Source organism: Oncorhynchus gorbuscha, linkage group LG03, assembly GCF_021184085.1.
Source record: "Oncorhynchus gorbuscha isolate QuinsamMale2020 ecotype Even-year linkage group LG03, OgorEven_v1.0, whole genome shotgun sequence".
NCBI classification, from domain to species: Eukaryota; Metazoa; Chordata; class Actinopteri; order Salmoniformes; family Salmonidae; genus Oncorhynchus; species Oncorhynchus gorbuscha.
The window spans coordinates 48,019,046-48,040,773 of NC_060175.1; the positions used below are offsets into that span (position 1 = coordinate 48,019,046).

The 21,728-nt window shown below is 43.3% G+C and overlaps 2 protein-coding genes across 9 annotated transcripts in view; one reads left to right on the top strand and one right to left on the bottom strand.

Annotated features, from left to right (window-relative positions):
- The window catches only part of LOC124031459 (death-inducer obliterator 1-like), a 28,941-nt gene extending 13,100 nt beyond the window's left edge, over window positions 1-15,841 (top strand). For 7 of the 8 annotated variants that reach the window (XM_046342701.1, XM_046342705.1, XM_046342699.1 and 4 more), the window contains 9 exons: window positions 2,932-3,454; window positions 5,425-5,584; window positions 6,313-6,429; window positions 6,649-6,804; window positions 7,214-7,367; window positions 7,534-8,207; window positions 9,403-9,492; window positions 9,599-9,794; window positions 11,372-15,841. In XM_046342701.1, the coding sequence (XP_046198657.1) occupies window positions 2,932-3,454; window positions 5,425-5,584; window positions 6,313-6,429; window positions 6,649-6,804; window positions 7,214-7,367; window positions 7,534-8,207; window positions 9,403-9,492; window positions 9,599-9,794; window positions 11,372-15,162 (5,861 nt within the window). In that variant the 3' untranslated portion in view covers window positions 15,163-15,841. The remainder of the gene's footprint in view (window positions 1-2,931; window positions 3,455-5,424; window positions 5,585-6,312; window positions 6,430-6,648; window positions 6,805-7,213; window positions 7,368-7,533; window positions 8,208-9,402; window positions 9,493-9,598; window positions 9,795-11,371) is intronic. The other variant, XM_046342703.1, reaches the window with a different exon arrangement.
- Window positions 15,835-21,728, bottom strand: LOC124031461 (opioid growth factor receptor-like protein 1). Its single transcript, XM_046342707.1, has 8 exons — window positions 21,087-21,728; window positions 18,268-18,333; window positions 18,085-18,123; window positions 17,877-17,931; window positions 17,715-17,793; window positions 17,578-17,644; window positions 17,290-17,438; window positions 15,835-17,126 (listed from the first exon to the last, which is right to left on the bottom strand). The coding sequence occupies exons 1-8, from the start codon at window positions 21,513-21,515 to the stop codon at window positions 16,505-16,507; spliced, it is 1,506 nt and encodes a 501-aa protein (XP_046198663.1). The 5' UTR covers window positions 21,516-21,728; the 3' UTR covers window positions 15,835-16,504.

Below are 21,728 nucleotides of genomic sequence, written 5' to 3' on the forward strand. Positions count from 1 at the left end.
CTGAATGTATTTGCATCGCTCTATTACGAGTTCTTAAACAAAACCACATTATTTTCCCATTGATAAATGTGGTTGCTGTTATGGCAACGTGTAATGCCTTCGATCAGTGGTGTCACGTTTATTTCCTGGAGTGCCTAGCTTTAGTTCATCAATCAAGTACAAGGGAGGAGCGAAAACCCACAGACACTTGGGCCTCTTTGGAATGAGATTGACACACGTGCCTTAGATTAATTGCCCAGATCTTTGGGGAAAGCACTAATGAGAATGGGTCCCCAAATGTATTTGGAGTTTGAAAGTGTGTTTCATGGTTACTGAGTGGGTAAGTACACATTTCTATGAAAGGATACAAACGTGACTATTTATTTCTAAAGCTGTGTTTTAAAAAAAATAATTAGAAAACACACAAACGGTAACCATGAACAAAGCAATGAATGGGGGGTTATTTATGATAAATGAATCAAAGGTTACTGTATGCAGTGCGAATGTGTGTTGGCACTCGTGTGGTGCGTGTGAGAATCTCCACGTGCTCCTCCAAACTGCTGTTCGTCTAGAGGCAGTCCCTCTCGAGCAGGTAGGTCTCAGCGTTTTTTAAAAGTTTTTAATCCTGGATTTATACAGGGAACTATACAGAAATACAGCTCACACTGTTGATGAATTGAGCTATAAGTATTCGGTGCAACCAAGGAAGTATTCACGATTATCATTGTGAATGGTGTGCTGTTTCTTTATTGAATGTCATGCATCCAAACTCCCTCTGGGGCACTGGCGATAAAATAAAAGGTGTTAAGACAGATTTTTTTTGGAAGCCTTGATTGATTATATGAGGGGTCTCGGATTACTTAGGATGTCCTGGCCAGTTTCTTTCGGACAGCATGTGACACAGCTCTACACGCCACGAGAGGAAGTGAAAGTCTGAAGCGGACTGACTCGGACAGCTGGAACAGGAAATCTATTGTTTCTTCTACTGAGACAAGACCTGCTGAAGACACTGCCCAGAAGTCTTCAGCACAGAAGTATTAGATGACCAGAAGAAGAGTGGAACACCAGAGTCGTCATCAACTAAACATAAAGAGCAGGGTGGCAGACCATTATTACCTAAGTTCTACCACACTTCTGTTTTACTGATATGAAATTACTGAGACTTAGGGACGATTTAGTATTTTTTTTGCTATGAACTCAGCTGTGTTTCAAAGCTTTAGCCAGGTTTCTAATTTTGAGGGAAGTAATTATAGACAGGTTATGGATAGTTTGGAATGCAAGTATTTTAAATTTGTGTATTTGCATTGGTAGGTCATGACTTCAGGAATCTGTTTAGCCATGTAATTACAGCTGCCTGTTCTTCAGATGTATGGGAGAGATGCCATATGTTATTAACTCATGACCTGCTTGCATGTCTATACACTCAGATCTCCAATATATTATTTTGCGCACATACATTTTGATAGTTTGCCAAGTGTTTTTGTGAGCAAATCAGTCGCATTGAAATTCCTATTGTGGCCTGTTTGTCTAAAAGGGTCTTGTTTGAAATCTGTGTATATGAACATATTGGTGATTTTTAAAAGAATGCAAGTGATAATTGTACAGGTAAGAACAGGTTTAGTAGTTAGGGCTGGAGGTGAATGATGTGTGCCTTTGGCTCAATGAGCAATTGTGTAATTGGACATGGTAGTCACATTTTCTGCTGATGGCACACAGGTATTTCTGTTTTTAATGTACAGACAATTTCTCATACTTTGGTAATGAGAAACACTGACGTGGCAGAAAATATCTGCTTTAACAAAGCTATGACTAACATCGATGTCCAAATTTTTACTTATCAAGTCATACAAAAGCAATTGGTACTAGTATACTTGTCACGCACAACCAGTGCCCATGGGGAAAGATGTTGCATTGATCTTGAATTGTTCAGCTTAATATTCCTTGACAAATATTGTCTTTATTGAACGCTCATTAGATGTGTGTACAGCTGAAGGTAGATGGTATTGTTAGAACAACCCTCGCTCTGTGCTGGCCTCACAGCAATATGAATTTTCAGTGGTGAAAATATCAGATTTGGTGTGGGATGTATGAAGATATGTAGAAGGAGATGAACGTTCAGACATTCTTTGCCCAAACATGGTAAGTTGGACTATTGGTTGTTTTCTGGCCACTTGATACAGTGGGTCAACTAGTGGGATCTTCAAAGGGAGAGTTGCATCCTAATGATATCTAATTTTAGTTTTGTGTAAACCCCTGTACCCAGTGACATTCCAGACAAGTGTTTTTTTTAGGGCTTGATATCTGATGGGTTGTTGATCGGGTCTAGTGCTGTAGTTCAGGAACTAATGTAAAATGGTATGCATTCATACTGTGTTGCTTTTTTTGTGCTAATTTAGTACACAGTTGGGCCTAGGAGCGTTTAGTACGTCGGTCCCTTCTGATAACACTGTGGTGTCTCACCTACATTCTTCATGAAGAGGATCACCACCATTTGAACTAATGTTGAGAAGATTGGAATTGCAGCACCCCAAAAATGGGTCCTTTTTATCCAAATTCATTTTACATCAATTTTAGCCAGAGAATAAAATATTTCCAAATTCTGTTTTATGTGCATGCTTATGGTTGGCTTTCTCTGTGTGTGGAAAGATGTATTTTAACCAAGTTTATTTTGTGTTTGTCGAGGTATTTATCATTAGATCCAAAAGGGGGAGGTCCCATCATCAATATTTTGTTCTTTGGATGCATTCTGGTGTTTTTTTCTGGCAGTCTGTCAATAAGTGAATCTAAGATCACATTACATATGCCATTGTAAATAATTATGTGTTCTTAACTGATTTGCTATTTAAATGTTTTGAAATTTTCTCCCTGAATTCAATTGATTTGTCATTTTTTCATGGTGGGTCATAAACTGTTTCTAGTTGTGTTTAATGCTAGCTGTTTTATGCTCCACAGCTCCTGTAGAGAAGGAGAGTGAAGAGGACCAGAGTGAGAAGGAATCAACCCCTTCTGAGAAGAAGTCACCTGCTTCTACAGCGCCGCTCAAAGGAGGAAAGAAGTCCCCTGGCCCCAAATTATTAAAGACCTACACCAGACGCAATAAACCAGCAACTCCAGGCAGCAGTGCTAAGGCACCAAAGAAACAACCACCCCCCCCTCCTAACAAAACCAAATCCAAGAAACCACCGCCTGCTGTCCTGACCCCTTCTGCCCCTGGTTCTTTAGATGCCCCACGACATCACGTCACAGGAGCCCTGAGGGTTGGCAAGTCCAGCTTTACCATCCCTAAGAAGCAGGCCCAGCCACAGCAAAGGGACTCCTCAGGTCGTAGTCCGTCCAGAGTCGCATCCTCAGCCCCTTCTACCCGACACCATGAGCCAGGCGCTTCTGCACCTTCCATGATGTGCCCGACAGCTCCGCCCAACAACCAGATGAGACAGAACATCCGCCGCTCGCTCACAGACATCCTCTACAAGAGGTGAGTATCCCAGAAGTCCTAGACCTAGACTGATCCACGTTTCGAGAGAATGGCTTACATTGTCTCTTGAACTCCATGCAAGGTCATTCATCTGATTTATGGTTTTAATGTAAAAAAAAAAAAAAAAACATAGGAGAATACTAAGTTGTTGTAGGCCAATGGAAAATACATTTGAAGTCGGAAGTTTACATGCACTTAGGTTGGAGTCATTAATACTCATTTTTCAACCACTCCACAAATTTCTTGTTAACAAACTATAGTTTTGCCAAATCGGTTAGGACGTCTACTTTGTGCATGACACAAGTTATTTTTCCAGCAATTGTTTACAGACAGATTATTTCACTTATAACTGTCACAATTCCAGTTGGTCTGAAGTTTACATACACTAAGTTGACTGTGCCCTTAAACAGCTTGGAAAATTCCAGAAAATTATGTCATGGCTTTAGAAGCTTCTGATAGGCTATAATTTGAGTCATTTGGTGGTGTACCTGTGGATGTATTTCAAGGCCTACCTTCAAACTCAGTGCCTCTTTGCTTGACATGGGAAAGTCAACTTCAAAAAAGCAATTGTAGACCGTCACAAGTCTGGTTCATCCTTGGGAGAAATTTCCAAATGCCTGAAGGTGCCACGTTCATCTGTACAAACATTAGTATGCAAGTATAAACACCATGGGACCACACAGCCGTCATACCGCTCAGGAAGGAGATGCCTTCTGTCTCCTAGAGATGAAAGTACTTTGGTGCGAAAAGTGAAAATCAATCCCAGAACAACAACAAAGGACCTTGTGAAGATGCTGGAGGAAACGGGTACAAAAGTATCTCTATCCACAGTAAGTCAAGTCCTATATCGACATAACCTGAAAGGCCGCTCAGCAAGGAAGAAGCCACTGCTCCAACCGCCATAAAAAAGCCAGACTACGGTTTGCAACTGCACACTTTTGGACAAAGATCGTACTTTTTGGAGAAATGTCCTCTGGTCTGATGAAACAAAAACAGAACTGTTTGGTCATAATGACCATCGTTATGTTTGGAGGGAAAAGGGGGATGCTTGCAAGCCAAAGAACACTATCCCAACCGTGAAGCACGGGGGTGGCAGCATCATGTTGTGGGGGTGCTTTGCTGCAGGAGGGACTGGTGCACTTCACAAAATAGATGGCATGAAAAAGCAGGAGAATTGTGGCTATATTGAAGCAACATCTCAATACATCTTTCAGGAAGTTAAAGCTTTGTCATAAATGGGTCTTCCAAATGGACAATGACCCCAGGCATACTTCCAAAGTTGTGGCAAAATGGCTTAACGACAACAAAGTCAAGGTATTGGGAGTGGCCATCACAAAGCCCTGACCTCAATCCTATTGTAAATTTGTGGGCAGAACTGAAAAGGCGTGTGTGAGCAAGGAGGCCTACAAACCTGACTCTGTTACACCAGCTCTGTCAGGAGGAATGGGCCAAAATTCACCCAACTTATTGTGGGAAGCTTGTGGAAGGCTACCCAAAATGTTTGACCCAAGTTAAACAATTTTAAAAGCTTTGCTACCAAATATTTATTGATTGTATGTAAACTTCTGACCCACTGGGAATGTGATGCTGAAATAAATCACTCTACTATTATTCTGACATTTCACATTCTTAAAAGTAAAGTGGTGATCATAACTGACTTATGACGGGGAATTTTTACTAGGATTAAATGTCAGGAATTGTGAAACTTAGTTTAAATGTATTTGGCTAAGGTGTATGTAAACTTCTGACTTACAACTGTACATGTTCCCCACATCTTTGACGTGCCTCTACACCTGCATTGCTTGCTGTTTGGGGTTTTAGGCTGGGTTTCTGTACAGCACTTTGAGATATCAGCTGATGTACGAAGGGCTATATAAATAAATTTGATTTGATCTTTACAACTACATTTTCTAGAATGTATAGCTCTAAAATGTGTGTGACCAATGCGATTTGATTTATTGTCCCACCAGGGTGAGTGACAGTGATGATTTGAACATGTCTGAGAACGACGTGGGAAAACTGGCAGTCAGCATTGAGAAGGAGATGTTCAACCTGTGCCTTTGCACAGACAGCAAGTACAAGAACAAGTACAGATCCCTCATGTTTAACCTGAAGGACCCCAAAAACAAGGTGAGTCCACAGGTGTCTGTAGAAGTGACTAGTCAAGTGATAAGTTGCGTAGGCTAAACCAAATATGGTAAATGTTGGAAATCCATGTACATGTAACTGCCAAAACAACGTAAATACCAACATAAAGTGTCTTAATAGGGCGTTGGGCCACCATGAACCAGAACCTCTTCAATGTGCATAGATTCTACAAGCATCTGGAACTCTATTGGTGGGATGCGACACCATTATTTGTTCTACAGGAAATTCCTTTGTGTTTTGTTGTTGTTGGTGGAGAACGCAGTCTCAGGCGCCACTCTAGAGTCTCCTATAAGTGTTCAATTGGGTTGAGATCTGGTAAATGAGATGGCATATGGTTTACATCATTTTCGTGCCCTGTGGATGGGGGCATTGTCATCCTGTGTAACCATGGTAGACAAAATAACTGGGCCTGCCCAACATTTATACATGACCCTAAGCATGATGGGACATTTAATTGCTTAGGAATAGCTCAGGAACCATAACTGTGGAAGCACCTGCTTTCAATATATCCCTCATTCACTCAATTGGTTCCTTTTATTTAGGCAGTAACCTGTACATTTGAATGAGTTTTTCTATATTATAGTATTGCGTTGTTGGTATGTGGGTTAATTGATCGTGAGTCATGAATTCAATTTAAATATTACTGAAATGTTTTATATTCACAAGCCATATGTGCCAGGTGAGTAAACGGTATGTTGTGCTTGTCTCAGGGCTTGTTCTACCGCGTGGTCTGGGGAGAGGTCAGTCCCTTCAGGCTGGTGAGGCTGAGTGCAGATGAGCTACTCTCCAAAGAGATCTCAGAGTGGAGGAAGCCTGACACCACTGAGGTAAGAAGGAACTCCTCTGTTGACCTATTAGAGATCATGATAATGAAACCAATAATTCTATAGACAGAGCAGTACTAGGAATGGTATTTATTGTGCAACTAAATATCACTACTAAAGAGACCACATAATTAGCCTAATCTTCGCATATTGTATATTGTTAGACACTATATGTTCAAGAAGGCCTACATCCAAGTTGATGACCTCTGTTGTATCCCATAGGCTCCCAGTGCTAGATCCCAGACAGGGCAGTCCAAATCGGGCCGTAGGCTTGATTCTGGCCCCCTTGATGTGGACATGGAGGACGCTCCTCCAATGTCTGATGGAGACGTATGTAACTCTGGCACCTCTCCATCTCCTCGCATGGCTTTTTCTGCAGTAAGTGGTGGCTTTCTCACCCTTTCTTTCACTTCCGCTGGTCTTTCATCTTCATTTTCCTTGCATAAGACAATTAACCATGTTGTCCTGGGTGTTAACGTGTGGGTAACATATTGTGCTTTTACAGTTTAATTCTCTTGCCGACCTGTCCCATACCTCTTTAAACTGTCTCTTTGTCCTACTGAAGCTCACTGCCACCCGCCCCGTGCATCACTCAAATCATGTTTCACACCCACTGTGCGTCAATGTAGCTATTGTTTTAGAGATGATCTAATGATTCATGTGCTCAGAATATTTCTTCCATTCAGGACCACATCATATTTGGCTATGGTTTGATGTGCTATTTGAGATTCCATTGTCAGTTTGTAGTGTTGACTGTCTCTCTGTTTTCATTTTACAATGTGTTCAGGAACTAGAGGAAGCTAGCTCCGCTCCCTCTTCTGGCTCTGTTCAGGTGGGGGTGAAAAGTGGCAGTTCCCTACCAGACATCTTCAGCATGATGCGGGACACCACACCCGAACACAGGGCCCACCTCTTTGACCTCAACTGCAAAATCTGCACAGGTAAAAATAAATGATGCAAGAAACGGTGGCATAAAAACTTTACGCGTACCTGAATTCCCCTCGCATATGTCCCTCATATCTTCATTCTTATTACTCCATGCTTAACTTTGATTAGTGGATTTGAAGGTTTAGGAGGTTTAAGTAACATTTGTCTCCCCTCTTCCAGGCCAGAAGTCTGCAGACGATGAACCAGCCGCTAAGAAGGCCAAACTCTCCAAGAAGCCTGAAATGAGGCAAGAGGTGAGGCGCTTGTCCAGGTCCTCCTCAGGTGAAGGTGCCCCGGTCTCTTATTCCGGCAGTGAGACGCCAGTCCCTGAGCCCCTGCCCTACCAGGAGGACACAAGCATCCATTTTCCTCCGCCCCAGACCCCAGCCCCTATCACCGCACCAGCCGTCTCCTCTGTCAGCATCACCCGCAGAGATCCCCGCATGGCAAGACACAGCTCTGGAGTGACGGTCACCCACTCTGCCCCAGACGCATCCATGGTAGCATCCATCTCAACAGATACCTATTCAAGACCCATTCCAACAGAGTCCTATTCAAGACCTTTCCCAGCAGATACTTATTCAAGACCAGCCGTCTCAGTAGAGCCCGCTCCTGTTGCAGTGATGGAGGTGGTGCCCAAGGGGCCTCTGCCCATGCCCCCGGCTCCTCCACCTTCCATCCCCAGGCCCATCGTGCAGAAAGCTGCCTCGTCAGAGACTCCTCCAGAGGGCGAGACCGCCATCTTCCTCCATGGCCAGGAGATGATGTGGAAAGGATTAGTCAACATGCACACCGTGGCCAAGTTTGTCACTAAAGCATACCTAGTCTCAGGATCCTTTGAGCACCTGAAAGAGGTTGGTTATTAATTTGTTAGAAAAGATTACATCACTGGTAGTTGTAGTTTTTTTATGTGAGCTAAGAAAAACCACAACGAAGACAACAACTGCTAAGATAACTGTTATATTTGATAATAGTGAAAGTCTCACTACATTTTGGCCTTCAGTGCCTTCAGAACGTATTCACACCCCTTGACTTTTCAAAATTGTGTTGTGTTACAGCCTCAATTTAAAATGGATTAATTTGAGATTGCGTCACTGGCCTACACACAATACCCCATAGTGTCATAGTGGAATTATGTTTTTAGACATTTTTACAAACTAATTAAAAATGAAGAGCTGAAATGTTTTGAGTAAGTATTCAACCCCTTTGTTATTTGAAGTCTAAGTTCAGGAGTCACATAAATTGCATGGACTCACTCTATATTCAATAATAGTGTTTAACTAGGTTTTTGAATGACTACCTCACACATTTAAACCTTTATTTAACTAGGCAAATTATTTTTTACAATGATGGCCTAGGAACAGTGGGTTAACTGCCTTGTGACAGATTTTGAAGTAAAACTGCAAGAAATGTGACAAAGAAATTAACTTTATTTCCTGAATACAACGTATTATGAGTACCACCCTTCATATTTTCAACCATGGCGGTGGCAGCATCATGTTATGGGTATGCTTGTCATTGTTAAGGACTAGGGAGAATAGAATAGAGCTAAGCACAGGCAAATCATAGAGGAAAACCTGGTTCAATTTGCTTTCCAACAGACACTAGGTGACAAATTCACCTTTCAGCAGGACAGTAACTTTAAACACAAGGCCAAATATACACATTTGCTTACCAAGATGTCATTGAATGTTCCTGAGTGGCCTAGTTACAGTTTTGTCTTAAATCTATGGCAAGACTTAAATGTCTATCTAGCAATGATCAACAACCAACTTGACAGCTTGATGAATTTTGCAAGGAAGCTCATAGACTTATTTTCATTAAATTAGCTACAATTTCTACACGTTTTCACTTTGGCATATGGGATATTGTGTGTAGATGAAAATAAAGATTTAATCCATTTTGAATTAAGGCTGTAATAACAAAATGTGGAATAAGTCTAGGGTTATGAATACTTTCCGAAGGCACTGTACTTGTTTGAATTGTTTGTGAATATATGGTAATATCATCTGAGTTTAACACAAAGGTGACATTGTTAATCCTGTACAGGATCTGCCTGACACCATCCACATTGGAGGCCGAATCTCTCCCAGCACTGTGTGGGACTATGTGGGAAAACTGAAGACATCTCTGTCCAAGGTAAAGCTTCGGCCACAATCTAATAATGTGCGGTATTTATACACAACCTACTTCCTGGTTGAGGACCCTAAAGTTACACCCCTCTTTGTTTTTGCCTCATCTCCAGGACCTGTGTCTGATCCGGTTCCATCCAGCCACAGAGGAAGAGGAGGTTGCCTACGTCTCTCTCTTCTCTTATTTCAGCAGTAGGAAGCGTTTTGGAGTGGTCGCCAACAACAACCGCCGGATCAAAGACCTGTACCTCATCCCCCTGAGCTCCAAGGATCCCCTGCCCTCCAAACTGTTACCTTTTGATGGGCCAGGTAAGCATCTGCAGGGAGACGCACAGAGGCCTCTGATAACCCTAACATCCAAACACTGGATTGAATATGATGTGCCGAAGTCTCTATACCTCAAGACAATTAAGTTAGGCATAATGTCAGTCTATAGTTTTGTCCAGAGTGGTCACTATGTTCAGGATTTTATTCATTTACTTAGTTTTCCTCTGTGTGAAAGGAGAGCTTGTTTCATGAAGTTGATTTATGATATACATAGTAGAGGGCGAGCATGTACTTCTGCTGTTGCCTTCCTCCATAAACATCCCTCTGTACTTGTTCTATGCCCCCAGTGTACTCTCTGTGTGTATGTCACCTTGTATCACACGTCGGTCTTAAATAAAGGATGTTGTGCATCACAGGTTGGTGTGGCCTTAGACGTCAGTCTCAGCCTGTTGTTTTTAAGGCTCAGCTTTTATTCTGTAGATACTCGTGTGAAATGTTTGGGTAATGATGGTGTTTCTGAAAATGCCACGGTGTGTTACATTTAAATGACTCCTCACTGCAACTTGGTGTACTGTGTTAGTGGATCTGCCTGCATCTCCAGTACCCACACGTCATAACTGAATGGGCAGCACCTGACCTACACCTAGTCCATCCCATACCACCAACAATGCCTGGAAAGCCATGGTAAGTTATTATGAGAGGTCCAGCTTGGAGAGCCTTGGACAGAGATGGTTCTACTCATGTTGGGGTTTTAAAGAAGATGAAGGACAAGAGAAGAATCTATGGATCTCAAACATTTACTGAATTGAAGAAACAAACACTTAGCCATCCATATAATTAGTTGTCAGCAGAGGTTGGATAAGTAGCGTCATAATTAAAAACATTGCATATAAGTTCAGTGGAACTGTACAACACATATTGTCTGTTTTTATATAGAATAGTAAAGAATATGGAGATGTCCACTAATATTGACATGTGACTTCATGAGAATGCATGCTAATGACAATCTAGCAAGATGAGAAGCTTCGTGAAAGTGGCGAATGTTGCGTTTTTGTGTACCTGCAAAGTGTGATGTTAGATCAACAACAGAAACATGCAGTCTAATGCAGAGCACCGACAGTCAGTTCTCAAAGTATCATGGGGAGTTTAAGACTGCTCAGCAGTGTGATGACTAAGCACTCTTATAAAGGTTGTCTGTAGCTTACAATTCTTGTTTGTATTCTTTTGACACATTAATATTTTTAATTTAATGGTTATACTTGAAGCTGATTATACATGTGGCGTTTTGTGCTCATATTTTCTTCGTTAGAACAATTCGAAATGGAGAGTGAAGACCACAGCTTGTGGCTTTAAATCAACAGACCTTTTTGAGATCCGTTTTGGTTTGTTGTGATCTGTGTGATTCCCGGTCTGTGAAATCCTGTTGTCCATAGCATCTGGCATTTGAAACAAGCTCTCATTTCAGTTTCACTTCAAACAAATTATCTCTGGAAATGTTAGTCATTTAGCAGACAAATCTATCGGAGATATACAGTATACAAGTATGTAAGTGGATAAACGATATGTTCTGGAATGCTTTTTATTCAATTTTCACTAATTGTTTTAACTTTGCCTTGTAGGACTTGAACCAGCGCGCCCTAACCTCCTGCTTGGGTTGGTGATTTGCCAGAAGGACAAGAAGCGTGCTGGAGCCATTTTGGAGACTGAGGAGAAGCGTTCCAAGATCCAAATCAGAGACCTAGATGATACTGGCCTTCCAAAACCAACCACCACCATCAAAGCTGAGAAAGCCTTGCGGTACACCCAGGATCTTCCCTTTAGCACAACCCCCCCAGGTACACCTCCCCCTCTCAGCTCCTCAGAGACCTCCACGTCCATGGCAGCCTTATCAGTGCTGTCCTTCCTGTCCTCTGTCAAAGCCCCTGCTTCAGACAAAGAGTCACCTGCCTCAAGCTCTACTGCATCATCTGCTGCCAATGCCACTCCCCTTCAGACCATCCTGAAGACTTTGTTTGGGAACAAGAGGCAAGACTCTGAGGCCTCCATGTCTCCCTCAGAGCATGGTGCTGTTGACATCTCAGCCGTGCCTGCTACTCTGCTAGATCCCATTGTTCAGCAATTTGGACAGATTTCTAAGGAGAAGCAGTTGGAGGAAGATGAGGATGACAGACCATACGACCCAGAGGAGGAATATGACCCAGGCATGGGCTATGGAGCAACCCAGAAGTCAGTTAAAGAACCTGAGGTCATCAAGCAGCTAGAGGCTACAGATGTGGATGATGTGGCTTATGACCCAGAGGATGACACCATCTTTGAGGAGGTCAAGACTGAGGGCCCTGGTCAAGCCAAGGCCACCGGGGATCTGACCAAACAGCAGAAAATGGTGGAGGATCTCAACAAACAGATTGAGCAGAAACAGCAGCTGGAGGAGCAGGAGGATTCCATCCACGAAAAGAAGTTGACCACAGAGACATCAGCTGCCTCGTTCTCAGTCACAGACGGTTTGATCTCACCATCCCTACTGGCCAACAGTCGGCTCCTGCAGCTGGGCAAAAAAGTTGAAGAGTTTGTGAAATCTTCTGCTGCTGCTCCTTTGATTAACCAGAGAAGGGACCCAAGGCAGAGTAGGGATCCCAGGAGGCTAACCTCAGACTCAATAGAAAAGGTGGAGATGCCTCCTGCCAAAGACACCACGCCACCACCACAGACTGATGTCCAAGAACCAGAAACACCACTGCCCAAAGAAGAGGTTATAACAGATTCTCTTCCCTTTCTAGAATCAGACGCAACAGAGGTTTCCATTCCCCTGTTAGGTGAGCATGTAGAACCTGCTACGGAGGTCAATTACATGGAGGAACAAAGTATTGAATCTGAGGAAGTCGACCCAACCAAGAGTGACTTGGACAAATACAGTATTTGGCCAAATGCAGACAGCATTTTAAAAACAGGGGAGATTTCTAGTTTTGAGAAGAACCATCAAGAGCCTACCTCATCTGGCTACTTCAACATGTCCACAAACAAAAACTCCTTAGCTTCACCTACAATTAATGTACTGTCTCAGAATGTCACCCAGGATAGCTCCACCCTGGTGAACACTCAATCCTCCCACATGTCACATATGGGAACATCAAGCTACATGGACTACGGCGCTCCTCCTGACATTCTCCCAACAACCACCTTCCCACCCCAGCTTGTACCACCACCAATGCAGGGTCCACCCCCAATGCTTGGGCCACCACCCATGCAGAGTATTCCTTCCTTGTCAGGTCCTCTACCTATGCAGAGACCTCCTCCACCCATTCAAGTTCCTCCGCCCATGCAAGTGGAGAGCAACCAGTCTCCGTACTCCCAATATGGGCCGCCTCCTGCTGCTTATCCTCCCTATCAGAAACAATGGGGAGGCTCTCAGCAGCAGTATGAGGTCCCCCCCGGTCCTCCACCCCAGACCATGATGCCACCCAGGGGACCCCCTCCATTCCAGCCAATGGGCCCAAGAGCCCCACCTCCCCAGATGTTCAATGCCCCCATGGGCTCCATGCCTCCCCAGCACATGGGGCAGCAAGGCCCCCCTCCAGGCCAGTTCATGGAGAGCCATGGCCTGCCCAGACCCAATTTTGACGGGCAAAACGGTTTAGCTCCACCAAGGATCAGTGGACTCCCTCCTCCATTCAACTTCCCTGGACCCAGAGCACCCCCTCCACCCTTCACAGGGCCTCCCCCTGGCCACTTTGACAACAGAGGACCTCCTCCATCCCACTTTCCTGGGCCCAGAGGTCCACCTTCTCATTTTGGGGATCATGGGTCCCAAGCCCACATGATTGACCCACCAAGAGGCCCTGTAGATCAGTACAACAATGTCAGTATTGGGTCCTACCAGCAGGGCATGGACCATCACCAGGGTCAGACCCCTCCACACATGTACAAAGACAACCAGGCTCCCCCACAAGGCCCCTCTTACAGAGGACCTCCACACAACCAGTATGAGGGGCGGAGAGGCCCGCCTCCCAGTGGAGATATGGGTGGACAGCGCTTCCAGCCACCTAACCAGTTTCGGAGCTCTATAGCACCCTCCCCACCACCACACAGGGGGTCTTATGATGACCAGGGACCCCCTCAGGACCACCGTGGGGCCCCACCACAGCATTTTGGAGGACCTGACCAGTATCGCCATGACAGTCCAGGGGACTTAAGACCAGTTCGCCACAGTGGACCTCTGCTCCCGACCCCACCAGAGGGCCCCATACCTCTACCAAACCGCATGGGGGGTCACAGCCCAGAGTCCCACAGGGATGACCACTGGCGACGACACTCTCCTGATATGAGGAGAAGGAGCAGCTCCACCAGAGAGGGCTCAGAACCTTGCGGTGGAGACAGGCCCAGTCGGTTTGAGGGGGGCCACAGAGACCGGGAGCCAATCCCTGGCTCCTCTCAGTTGTCTGAGGAAAGGCAAAGGGACCTGTCTGAGGACCGCAGGAGGGAGCGGGACAGAGAGGGGCCCCATGGAGCCAGGCCATGGGACAGGGGCCAGGACAAGCCCTGGAGCCGGGAGAGAGAGTGGGACAGAGGCAGGGAGAGAGACAGGGGAGAGCGAGAACGAAGCCGGGAGAGGGAGCGCAGCAGAGGGAGGGAGGGAGAGCGACATGGGGAACCAGAGGGTGACAAACGCAGGGAACCCGAGGGTGACAAACGCAGGGCGCCGGAGGGTGACAAACGCAGGGCGCCTGAAGGTGACAGACGCAGGGCGCCGGAAGGTGACAGACGCAGGGCGCCGGAGGGGGACAGACACAGGGCGCCGGAGGGGGACAGACACAGGGCGCCGGATGGGGACAGACACAGGGCGCCGGAGGGGGACAGACACAGGGCGCCGGAGGGGGACAGACACAGGGCGCCGGAGGGGGACAGACACAGGGCGCCGGAGGGGGACAGACACAGGGCGCCGGAGGGGGACAGACACAGGGCGCCGGAGGGGGACAGACACAGGGCGCCGGAGGGGGACAGACACAGGGCGCCGGAGGGGGACAGACACAGGGCGCCGGAGGGGGACAGACACAGGGCGCCCGAAGGGGACAAGAGAAGGGACAGGGAGAGAGACAGGGGCAGGGAGAAAGAGCCTGACAGGAGAGACTACGACCGAGACAGACCCAGGATCAGAGACCGGGAGAGAGACCGCGACAGGAGAAGGGACAGGTCCAGGAGCAGAGACCGGGACAGAGGCAAGGAAAGAGAGTCTGACAGGAGAGACAACGACCGAGACAGAGCACGAGACCGAGAGAGGGATAAAGACCGGGACCGGCGCGACAGGAGCAAGAGCAAAGAAAAGAGAGAAGACAAAAAAGAAACAAACAAATCTGATGTCCCAAAGGAGAGCGATAAACCTGCAGAGGTTGAAACTGATAAAAACACATCGTAATGTCTTACTTTTGAGGACAATTCACTGTAGTAAATCAATCATCCTCCAACTTTTACTTTCAGCACCATAACTAAATGTAAATAGACATTGGGAATGTGTTTCTACATGACAAATGATTTCATGGTACAATACTCTTGTCGTTCGAAAGGTCGGAACATTTTTTGCCACTTCATATTTTATGAATGTTATCACATTTGAAACTAATATTGAGGTCATTTAAGTTCATCTGACTATGATACCATGTCATTTACATACCAAGTACCTTTCTCCTGTCAAAGTACCTTTTCTAAGAAACACATGAAAGTAACTGATTAACTCCCTGACCTTTAATGTAAATATGAATGTATTTGTGTATATACCGGTATGTTTTTAATCACATTTTTCTAAGTAGAGAAATTATAAGCCATATATCTGGAATGGATAATGTGAGAATTTAGGAAACATTGATTGCTATAGTCTGAAGTCATTGGACAGTATGTGCTATATGTTCAGCAGTTACCACTGAATGGATGTACCTATAGTATTGCTATTTACAGTTGACATTAATTTTGTTTAAACTTGGCCAATTAAACCTTCTTTATGGCAATCTTTGTCATTAATGGGTTCTGTCTTTCCATTACATCTGACTTTTAAAAAAATGTCATGTTCAAAGATTGTAATAAACACCACATAGACTGTTTATCTATTTGTTTTATTAAAATCAAATGTATACACATCATTAGGCACCCCTGGTGGTACATGGTTAGGCACTAAAGATATTTTAAGCAGTAGAAAGCATATAACAAATTCCCCAAACTAAAAATATGCTATTACAAAATAAACCACTAACATAATCGTTGCGGGTTTGAAAACCGTAATCAATAGTATAACATTTGTGTTGTTTTGAAAAATGTGGTTAACATTCCACTGATATTATACATGAAATCAGATATAATAAATTGATTCACTAACATTTGTTCATATAAATGGAAATGATTTGCATACATAATGTAAGGAACATATTAGTGCATGACATGGTTGAATACTCTAATCAATCGTCACTATTACGTCAAACACTGAATATTTCTTCATTTTCTTCATATTTCTTCATTTTCATTTGCTGGGCTCAGCAGTACCTCTTCGGTAGGTTTCTTATTCAATTAACTATCCCGGGATGTGCTAATATTGCCCTCTGAAATGTCAGTGCATGGTTCGCTCTCTAAATTCTTTACTTGCAGCTCCCTTATTCTCCCCATCACCATAATTTTCATATTTTCTGTCTGTTTCCCTCAATCTCCAATGTCCCTCTCTGGTTGCTCATCTGTACTCATGACCATTGGTGTTAGTCATTCCCTCTGAAACGTCATTGATCTGCTCCCTTATTTTTTCTTTCATCATGATCAGCGTTAGTCGTTCCCTCTGAAACGTTGATACGTTTGGGAAGTTCATGCTCTGTTGACTTATCTGCACCTCTCTTTCTCCAATTATTAGTATTTCCCTCTGGATGTCCACTGCTAGTTTGATAATCTGATTGCTTCAGAGAATCGATGGTGGGGTGCTGACTAGTGTTGGGGGTAGTTATAGAGCTACCTCTATCAGAAGCTTCATAACTGGATTGAGCCGTATCAATTTGCCGATAACTGGCAGTGTTGTCGTCAATGTCATCCTGTTTCAGATCAATTGGGTTATTATCATCTGGGAATGTCTCTCCCCTGAATATACTCTGGATTGTCTTGGGGCACCACACAAACTCATGTTTGGGCTCATAGTGTGCGTAGGCATACTTAACTAAATTCCTGCGCTCTTGCTTATCAATGACAGCAAAGATGAAGTAGTTGAGGGCACTTTCCTTCACATTGTACAGCTTGTCTTTGACAAGAGTCTGCTCTAGGAAGAAGCGGACCAGTGGGGCCTGGTAGTGGGTGAACCCCAGAGTGCCCAGGCACTTCAGGATGCGGGTGATGCGCAGGTTGTTGTGTGTGTTTCTGCCATGAACAAAAACACAAGAACAACAAACATACAAGGGTACTGTTAACCTCAAAAGCACTTATTCTCAGATGTTTAATTTGAAAGCTGAAATCTTAGCTATTATGTATTGCAATCACTAAAATAATAACAGTTAAATGACCAAAGGAAGTCATTTCTAACCTTTCCAGGTTGTCAAATCTCTCACGCCAGTTGTTCGCAAGTTTCACTTCCCCTGTTATGTCATTTGACAGCTCTATGCCGTAGAAGTCCAGCATGAGCTTGTAGGATGCAACCAGCCTCTGCTTTGCTGTGCCATCTTCAAGGAAAGCCTGAGGAGGAAGCGGATTGTCATTCAGAACGATTATGAACACATTTTAATTTGTCTCTAAGTCAATAGATAATGTATGACATATGTAAATGCAGTATGCAGAGAACACTTTCCTTGCTCAAAGAAACTACTAGAAGTACCTCAATTTCCTTCTTGGTGAGTTCCTTGGCTTGATAATTCATTCCTGGTTCTTGAAGTGGGAACAACCTAAATAAAAAGTTTGTGTATTAAGCAAATATTTTAAACAATTTAACTTAGACATGTAAAGGAAACTGACCATTGGATGTATGAGTGAACTTCTTCCAGTTTTGAATATTTCCTGTGCCATTTATTGTGAAAGTCCTCAATGAAGACACCTAATCAGAGCAAAGTTTACAGTTAAACATGTCCAGGTCTTGTCAAATTGAAACTGCGCTGAAAGAAATAGTAAATAGTTCACCATCAGGGGAGGAGGGTATTTGTCCACGGTAGAACTGTAAATTAGGCATTTCATCCTGGGGGGGGGGTAATGCAAATTCAGAAATTAGGATATTTCAGAGAGCTGTATTAAAACAGTAGAATAATCTCAGAGGAATTGGCCAGTAAAATTATGACTCAAATCATCCCGCTTTTCCATGTACTACATAAAGAGATGAGTACTTGCTTACTTGTTGTTGCCCACCAAAGTACAAATTTGATTCTTGCCCCTGTGGAAACAAGAACAAAGGTCTAAAGACTATGTACAAACTATTGACTGATTGATAGTCAGCAGCAGCAACATACCATGATTGAGGTGGATATATTTTATAGCATAAAGTGTGTAAGATTGTGTGAAGAGAATAATGACTTACTGGATAATCATGCCTGTACTTCTGCATGTCCCTTGCTGCACTTCTGAACCTGTTAAACTTGTTTGACTGAAAACACATTCACTCCATGAGTTCACAAAATGGCAGGTACTGGAAACACCTGACCAATACTGATACACCCACGTGTCTGATCTATATAAAGTAAAACAAACTTGGAGGAAAACTTTTACTAGCTGCAAAGGCCGGCTTGTATTCTACTTGGCTACTGATGAGCCTAGCAGACTTTATGAGTCATATCCATTTTATGTATCTGGAAGTTATTAGATCACATAGACAGATGTAATAAAACATCATTAGACTTAAACCCTTGACTAAAGCTTTGCATGGTGAACAGACGCACCGCACCACAAGTCCTCAACGGGCATTAAATAATACCCGCAAAACCACAGTCTCAATATCAACAGTGAATCCGGGATGCTGGCCTTCTAGGCAGAGTTGCTCTCAGACTGGCCAATAAAAAGAAAAGTTTAAGATGGGCAAAAAAACACAGACCCTGGACAGAGGAACTCTGCCTAGAAGGCCAGCATCCTGGAGTCGCTTCTTCACTGTTGACATTGAGACTGGTGACTTGCGGGTACTATTTAATGAAGCTGCCAGCTGAGGACTTGTGAGGCGTCTGTTTCTCAAACTAGACACTAATGTACTTGTCCTCTTGCTCAGTTGTGCACCAGGGCCTCCCACTCCTCTTTCTATTCTGGTTAGAGTCAGTTTGGGCTATTCTGTGAAGGTAGTAGTACACAGTGTTGTACGGGATCTTCAGTTTCTTGGCAATTTCTAGCATGGAATAGCCTTCCTTTCTCAGAATAAGAATAGTCTGATGAGTTTCAGAAGAAAGTTCTTTGTTTCTGGACATTTTTGAGCCTGTAATCGAACCCACAAATGCTGATGCTCCAGATACTCAACTAGTCTAAAGAAGGCCCATTTTATTGCTTATTTAATCAGAGCAACAGCTTTCAACTGTGCTAACATAACTGCAAAAGGGTTTTCTAATGATCACTTAGCCTTACAAAATGATAAACTTGGATTAGCTAACACAACGTGCCACTGGAACACAGATGGTTGCGGATAATGGACCTCTGTACACCTATGTAGATATTCCATTAAAAATATATCTGCCGTTTTTAGCTACAATAGTCATTTACAACATTAACAATGTCTACACTGTATTTCTGATCAATTGTATGTTATTTTAATGGACAAAAAAATATATATTTTCTTTCAAAAACAAGGACATTTCTATGTGACCCCAAACAAATTGCACATTATTCTTGAAAAAAAATATTCAAGCCCTGTCATGTTTATCATTGCTAGTAAGTCCTTTTTAAGTCTTGCCATTGATTTTGAAGACAATTTAATGCACAACTGTAACTAGGCCACTCAGGAACATTCAATGTCATCTTGGTAAGCATTTCCAGTATATTTGGCCTTGAGGTTTTAGGTTATTGTCCTGCTGAAAGATTCATTTGTCTCCCAGTTTCTGTTGGAAAGCAGACTGAACCAGGTTTTCCTCTAGGATTTTGTCTGTGGATAGCTCTATTCTGTTTCTTTTCATCCTAAAACTCCCTAGTCTTAGCCGATGACAAGCATACCCATAACATGATGCAGCCACCACCATGGTTGAAAATATGAAGAGTGGTACTCAGTGATGTGTTGTGTTGGATTTGCCCCAAACACAAAGCTTTGTATTCAGAACTTAAAGTTCATTTCTCTGGCACATATTTTTTCTCAGTTTTACATTAGTCCCTTATTGCAAACAGGATGCATATTTTGTAATATTTTTATGTACAAGCTTCCTTCTTTTCACTCTGTAATTTACTTTCATTCTTTGGAGTAACTACAATGTTGTTGATCCACCCTCAGTTTTCTCCTATCACAGCCATTAACTAACTGTTTTAAAGTAACCATTGGCCTCAGTGTGAGATCCCTGAGCAGTTTCCTTCCTCTCCGGAAACTGAGTTAGGAATGACGCCTGTGTCTTTGTAGTGGCTGGGTGTATTGATACACCATCCAAAGTGTAATTAATAACTTCACCATGCTCAAAGCAATATTCAGTGTCTGCTTCTTTTTTTTTGTTTACACATCTACCAATATGTGCCCCTCTTTGAAAGGCACTGGAAAACCTCCCTGGTTGTTGTGATCCAATCTGTGTTTGAAATCCACTGCTCGACTGAGGGACATTACAGATAATTGTATGTGTGGGGTACAGAGATGAACTTGTCATTAAACAAATCATGTTAAACACTATTATTGTACACATAATGACTCCATGCAACTTATGTGACTTGTTAAGCAAATGTTGACTCCTGAACTTATTTAGGCTTGGTATATCAAAGGGATTAAATACTTATTGACACAAGATTTATTTTTTCATTTGTAATTAATTTATAAAAATGTCTAAAAACATAATTCCACTTGGACATTATGGGGGTATTGTGTGTAAGTCAGTGACACAAAATCTAAATGTAATCTATTTTAACTTCAGGCTGTAACCCAACAGAATGTGGAAAAAGTTAAGGGGTATGAATACTTTCTGAAGGCACTGTATGAGAGAGCACATGTATGAGCCATTGAAGCAAGCATTTTATGTAATACATATCTATCTGAAAATTCTGAAAGATTGAGTTATAGATTGGGGAATTTTGTTTTAAATGTAAATGTTTTGGGGGGAAATTAAATATGGCAGTTGTATTTTATGGTGCCAATAAGAGACGTTTGATGATGAGCTACAGTATTCTGAAACTCATCTTACTGAGAGACCTCACCAAAAAACATTATCAGGGCCCAAGGGCCTGCATACGTACATGTTTGGTCCTTCTTTCACTTGTTTCTTCGCTTGGATGATCCTCCCATGTCGAGTCGTACATGCAGGAGTATTCATCGGTATCTTTAATATCAAATGACCTGAGAACCGGAACCTCCACTTTCCCACTGGGAATGGATTCAGGCTCCACTACTGCACTTACTTGAGAGTCTTGACTCTCCACTTCATCTCTGGGAAGGGAATTCGGACTAGGATAACTTGGCATGATAAATCTCCAGATGCGTTCCAGCCAAGGCCAACAAGTTGGTATGAACGACTTCCAGCGCAGGCCCATGTAGGCGAGAACTGGAACCAGTAATAAAGTGCGTTTCTGCCTAAACCGTTCAATCCCCAGAAACATCCCAGACATGTGTCGTCTCAATTTAGTAGACAATTTCAGCGCTGCTCGCAGACCTGTTCCAATTATCATTAGAAGGCCACTAACTCCGGAGCGGCGCACAAGATAATGATGTAGGACTCCGCCGTAGCCTATACAAAATGTTCCAAGGTAACAAATATTCGTTTTATCACTAACTAAATGACGAGAGTCACCAGGATATATTGCATTCGGATTCGAATAATATGTTCACATTTTCACTTTCGTTTCTTCCTGTCACTATGTTCTATACTTAACGTAAATCGA

Coding starts and splice junctions, on each gene's coding strand:
- LOC124031461 (XM_046342707.1), bottom strand. CDS start 21,515: ATGATAATTGGAACAGGTCTGCGAGCAGCGCTGAAATTGTCTACTAAA. Junction 17,794..17,876: donor AATACCCTCCTCCCCTGATG/GTGAACTATTTA, acceptor TGCTCTGATTAG/GTGTCTTCATTGAGGACTTT. Junction 17,645..17,714: donor GTTCACTCATACATCCAATG/GTCAGTTTCCTT, acceptor CTTTTTATTTAG/GTTGTTCCCACTTCAAGAAC.